Source organism: Thunnus thynnus, chromosome 3, assembly GCF_963924715.1.
Source record: "Thunnus thynnus chromosome 3, fThuThy2.1, whole genome shotgun sequence".
In the NCBI taxonomy this organism is placed as follows: Eukaryota; Metazoa; Chordata; class Actinopteri; order Scombriformes; family Scombridae; genus Thunnus; species Thunnus thynnus.
The window spans coordinates 26,257,613-26,263,762 of NC_089519.1; the positions used below are offsets into that span (position 1 = coordinate 26,257,613).

The 6,150-nt window shown below is 39.0% G+C and overlaps 1 protein-coding gene across 1 annotated transcript; it reads left to right on the top strand.

The window, feature by feature from the left end:
- The first annotated feature begins 1,466 nt into the window (after positions 1–1,466).
- Positions 1,467–4,805, top strand: med28 (mediator complex subunit 28). The gene is made up of 4 exons (XM_067585028.1): positions 1,467–1,670; positions 3,683–3,749; positions 3,842–3,954; positions 4,305–4,805. The coding sequence occupies exons 1-4, from the start codon at positions 1,506–1,508 to the stop codon at positions 4,506–4,508; spliced, it is 549 nt and encodes a 182-aa protein (XP_067441129.1). The 5' UTR covers positions 1,467–1,505; the 3' UTR covers positions 4,509–4,805.
- The last annotated feature ends 1,345 nt before the right edge of the window (positions 4,806–6,150 follow it).

Sequence of the window (6,150 nt, forward strand, 5' to 3'; positions counted from 1 at the left end):
GTTGTTTCTATGGCTTTGTTGTCAATGTGCAATGGGTGTACACATGGCCAAAAGTGTGTGGACACCTAAACATTGCATCCATATGTAATTGTTTAACATTGCCTTTATTGCTGGTAAAACAACCTTAACTCTTCTGGGAAGGCTGACCACAGAATTTTGAAATTTTGCTGCTGGGATATGCTCTCATCCAGCTACAAGAGCATTAATGAGGTCAGCCATTAATGGGATGTTAGGTGATGAAGGTTTGACCCACATCCTAAAGATGCTGAATGGGGTTGAGGTCCGGACAATGCAGGCTTATCCAGTTCATCCACATCAAACTGACTCTGATCTTGCGAACAAGGGTATTGTCATGTTAGAACAGGAAAGGGCCTCCCCAAACCGTTACCATAGAGTTTAAAGCACAGTCTGAAAAATTATGTTTAAAATTTCCCTTAATTGTAACCACCATGAAAACGGGCCTCAAACAAAAGCATGTACACAAAGTGCCCACATACTTTTGGCCATAAAACAGCAGGGGTCAGGGGTCTTTTTCCATTGGAGGGCTGTTAACTAGCGCCATGGAAACACATGCCTATATGTTGTTTTTAAAAAAAAATTAATTTAAGAATAAATTGATTTATAACGTTGTATAGGATTGCATCTGAGGGTAGATTTTACTCATTTGGTCACTCACGTCAATGTTGCACTTCAAGAGAGTAAAGATGTACTTTACTTATCAACACATGATAAAGAGCAGCAGCTTCATTTATGGTTGATTGAAAGTAGCCTACTGTTGCTTTAGAAAAAAAATGGCATCAGCACATTATTTCTGTTAGACTGCCACCTATTTGTGTTTGTGAAGAATAACTGTTGTGGGCCAACAGGCTGAAGTTGTGGAATTAAAACAGTACTAATGTCAGGGACTAAACTTGGAACTAAAAGTCCCTGTTGTGCTGTCCTGTTTTTGTTTCCACCACATCTAAGGAACCAGGTAGATCATGCAAATTAGACCCATGAGGAATTAAAAAATCATGGCAGCGCTTGAAACGTTGCGTTCACACATGAGGAAAAACAAGACCGATTTGTCCTGTTGTTCTTTGTTTGTTATTCAAAAAGTTCTTAGTCCCTGGGGAAAGTTAGCTAGTGTTAGAATTCATGCATTAAAATTTAATTTTGGTCGGTTTGTTAGACTTATTTCAGCGGCATGCACTGTTCAAATGTCGCAGCAATTGTGATGAAAAGTTGTGATATAAACTATTAAAGTAAAAACTGCTGCTTCCATTTGGGGGCCAAATATATTTGCTGGAGGGCCAGATTTGGCCCACGGGCCAACCATTGGCCTAACCAGTCTCACTCCTCATGCCTAAACACTAACCAACCCAACCAACGAAGATAACGATACTAGCCAATCAAAGGCAGAATAGGGCGGGTCATGACTTCGCCATCCTAGGAAAAAAAAATTGGCTTGCAGTAATATCCGGCCGTGTGCGCATGCGTGAACCGGCTAGACGGGGAAAAAACAGATGAAAATGGCATCGTCTATGAGTGGGATGTTTCCCGGTCAGCAGCCGCCTACTGCACATCCCGTAGGGGGTCCTGGTGGACCAGGCCAGCCAAGCTTCCCCGGTACCGCTGCCAGGAGCCCGGGGAGCAACACGCTGGTGGATGAACTGGAGGCTTCCTTCGAGGTAGGAAGCTAATGAGCTACCTGCTGTTAGCTGTGTGTGCTAACTGTTGTTAGCTCATTTAACAGTTCTCTAGCTTGGGTGAAGTTTAAAGCTTCCTTAGCTGGTTTTGGAAAAATACTACAGCCTCTCAATATATGAAAGCTTTCAAACACTTTTCTTGTTTCGCAACGGCTTTATTGAGGAAACAATGCACTGTCTGTAGACGTTAAAATAAATGAGCTAACGTTAGTGCTAGCGTTACGTGATAACTCAGCAACTTAGTTTATGGCTCATACTTGAGGCTCCATAACGTTTAACCCCACAGTTTACAACTCTCCTCCATGCTCCTTTTCCATCTCCTGAACGCCTCTGTAGTCAGTCTCTCCCCTCTTAATCCAGACATCAAAAACAAGACAGTATGTATCTGTGATTGATAGCTGACAAAGCCTCGCTGGCTGTATGTAATCTGACATTACTAAACCCAGTATAGCATTAAATATCATAACAATAACATGGTTGTACATCTGATTTCCTTTACTTGTGATGCTACAACCCATTATACCCATTTACTATGTTATGTACAGTAGGAATCATATTATATACCTGGCCAAAAGTATTCCCGACACCCTTGTCCACGTACTTTTGTGTACTTTTGATCTGGGGTTGTTTTTCGTGATTTGGGACACACTTCATATTTCCAATTAATGAAATCTTAATGCTACAGCACACAGTAACAAAGCTTCAGTTTCTGCCTCTCATACACTCAGTGAGCACTTCACCAGGACCACCTGTGCCACAGCTATGCCATAAATTCTACTTTATGTTTATTATGGAGGTCGTAGTTGGCAATAGAGGTGGTGTACCGGAATGCATTATGTTCATTTTAATTCAATTCAATTCAATTCCAATTTATTTATATAGCGCCAAATCACAACAAAAGTCATCTCAGGGCACTTTTCACATGGAGCATGTCTAGACCGTACTCTTTAATTTACATAATATTGAAAGGTGTTCCTAATATTTTGTCCACCTCATTAACATACGTGTGGGGGTCAAAATATTACGAACACTTTTCAATATAATGCACTCCAGTACACAAACACCACCCACTATGACCTCAATGATAAACATAAAGTCGAATTATCACCTGTCTGATGTCAGAAACAACTGAAAACGTATAAGCTTCATAAAAGTAGAAGTTATGGCAGAGCTGCTGTACTGGATTGCATTAGATTGCACAGGTGTTCCTAATAACGCGCTCTGTGAGTGTTTATTAACATTATATTGAAGTCACAGAGCTAAGCAGCCATTTCCTTAAAAGATAAATACTCAGCGATGTTGGAAAATCCCAGAAAGGCGTATAACAACATCTTACTATTGTTCTGAGGGTATTTCCACAAGCTTCAAAGACTCTTCTAACCATCTGGATAAAAAAAATATTCCGTCTGCTGCATGATTAAAAAAAAAAAACAGAATTTTAACCCCTTTCTCAAGTTGCAGCTCTGTTTCCTATCCACGTAGCCACCAGCTACCATCTGTGTTTGGATTAGGAAACAAAGTCGCAACTTGAGAAATGGAATCGAACTGGAAAACAAACTTTGAAATCAGAGGTTCAACAACCACATATGGGTGTCTATGTACTTTAGATAAAGTAGTCCATCATTTTGAGCCTTTGAAAGTCATTTGATATGTAATCTTGGTTTTATGGTATTGTTTAGACCAATGTGGGTGTCATTCAAAATTTCCTCAGTCCTACAAATGATTATATCACACTCCAAACTATGTGGTCTATGAAGTCACGGATCAATCTGTGGTTTCTTTCTCTCAGAGCTTGTTTCTCTATGCTTTGACTTTGGCTAGAAAGCTGATGGGAAGGGGGGAAAAAGATTCTCATGGAAAAACTAAATTTAACACAGCTTGGTCTCTGGGACTACTCTCATTTGTTCATTTAAGTCCCCAAAGAGAAGGATTTATAACCACTCATCCAGAAAAAGGCAAATTTACTAATGTCTCTCTCTGTGTTCATTCTTCAGGCATGTTTTGCATCTCTGGTGAGCCAAGACTATGTTAATGGGACCGACCAGGAGGAGATTCGAACTGGTGAGTGAAGTCTGGTATTTCGTTGTTGTTCATGTTAATTTATCTTGTATTGTAGTCTGTATATTGATACCTTTTTTGTCTGTTGATTGCAGGTGTGGACCAGTGCATACAGAAGTTCCTGGACGTGGCTCGACAGACAGAGTGCTTCTTCTTACAGAAACGACTTCAGTTATCTGTGCAGAAACCAGAGCAGGTGGTGAAAGAGGTGAATTATTACACTGACTTGAATTCCCACTTTTCTCCGTCGTTTGAAGCGTCCCCACCGCATTTCCAAATGTATATGTTCTTGTAGGTTTTCACTCTTTCGATCTGTCGCAGCACCTATTATCACAAATACATAAACACAAAAACAGTATGTAATGTTTTCCCCTCATGCTTAAAACCTCTGTCACTTTACAGATCTTAAACTTCTTATTGGCAACTGGTATTGCCCCTTTTTCTTTGACTCGCATTAGTGAATCACTGTCAGGGTTGACATAATATTTGTTTCTATCCACGTGTTAATACGCCTTCTCTCTTCTCACGTACGTTTTTTTTTTCCCCTTCTCACTCCAGGATGTGTCAGAGTTACGTAACGAGCTACAGAGGAAAGAATTACTGGTTCAGAAGCATTTAACCAAACTGCACCACTGGCAACAAGTTCTGGAGGATGTGAGCGTTCAGCATCGCAAACCTTCAGACCTTCCTCCTCCCGGACCGCTGGCCTTCTTGGAGCAGGCCTCGGCTAGTTTGCCCCCTGCCCCTTTAAAACCAAATTAACACACTAAAGGTACAGTCACATTAATCTTCTGTTATAAATGAATATTAAGCAGAGTGATCACAAACTGTGAGCTTCAATTGAAGTGAACGGCAGACGGAGTGAATATTCGCAGGATGGAAGCGTAATGTGACGATACCTTAACACTCTATTATGAACTGGAGAATAGTTTTCTGAGGGAAAATCATGATACAGATTGTTTTACTTCAACTTTTTTCAGTATTTTGATTTGTGTAAATATTTCTTTTGCTGACTTTTTTTTACTGTAAAAATAAAATAAATTTTGTTAGTCTTTTGAATCTGGACTTGTTTATGTTTTTCTCTTGTATTACATTGCATTAATTTGTTGGGATTTAAAATACAGTTAAGCTCTTTGTAGAATTTAAAGGAGCATTCCACCAGTTTTACACATGAAGATCAGTTAACAATGTCTTCAGGGTTATTTCTAAGCCAAGACTGAGCTGCCTGACAGCCTGTTGTCTCTAATGCATTCAGCGTCTTCACACCAGAACAGACTTGTTCTACTCAGATTCACAGCTCTCGTCTGTCCACTGATGTTACAGCCAGGCAAAAATCTTCTCTGGGGACAAAGCTTTTTGCAAACCAGGGGTCTCTGATCTTGATAGTGTGTAAAAAACAAACAAACAAAAAAACTGTGATTTTAAGTCAAAATGATGAGTCACAATTTTTACTTTCTCTATTTTCAAAATAAAAAAGTATATATTTGACTTAGTAACTCAACATTTTGACTTAATAGCTCATAATTCTGAATCAGAAAATGAAACATTTTGACTTATTATCCTATAACTCTAACATATTTTATTTCCATCGTGTCTAACTTCCAGTGTTGGAAAGTAACACATTTACTGTACTTAAGTACAATTTTGAGGTACTTGCACTTTACTTGAGTATTTCCATTTGATGCTACTTTATACTTCTACTCCACTACATTTATTTGACAGCTTTAGATACTTTTCAGATGAAGATTTGACATAATGGATAATATAACAAGCTTTTAAAATACAACACAATGTTAACGATGAAACCAGTGATTTCCAACCTTTTTGACGTCTTACAAAAAGGCAGTGTGTAGTCGGAGTCACATATCAGATGTCTGTGATTTGTTAACAGCTCCACCAAATAATGTTTTTTTTTTCCTACTAAACTTCTCACATGGTTTCATTTCAATAAAATTTGTTCGAATGATCAAAGATTAGAGAAAAAGTCCAAAATCTGAAAATAGATTTGTGTATCAGAACTTTGCTTTTTTCTTCTTTCCATTCTCATTAATCATCATGCTGCTTACACACTGATGCTTCAATATTAATAATCCAATGATGTCATACATAATAATATATCTAATCTAATGATGTCATATACAATAATATATCAGTCAACCGAACCAACCAGTACTTTCATCTTAATACTTCAAGTACATTTTGCTGCTCATACCTATTTTCATGCAGGACTTTTACTTGTAATGGACTATTTACACATTGCTGTATACTACTTTTACTGAATTAAAGGGTCTGAGTACTTCTTCCACCACTGCTGCCTGGTCAGCCCCCCCTCCTCGCCTGACAGCAGGCGGCTCCTCCCCGCTCAGTCTTCCACAGCTAGAGGGAGACAGCGCTTTCTTGCGGG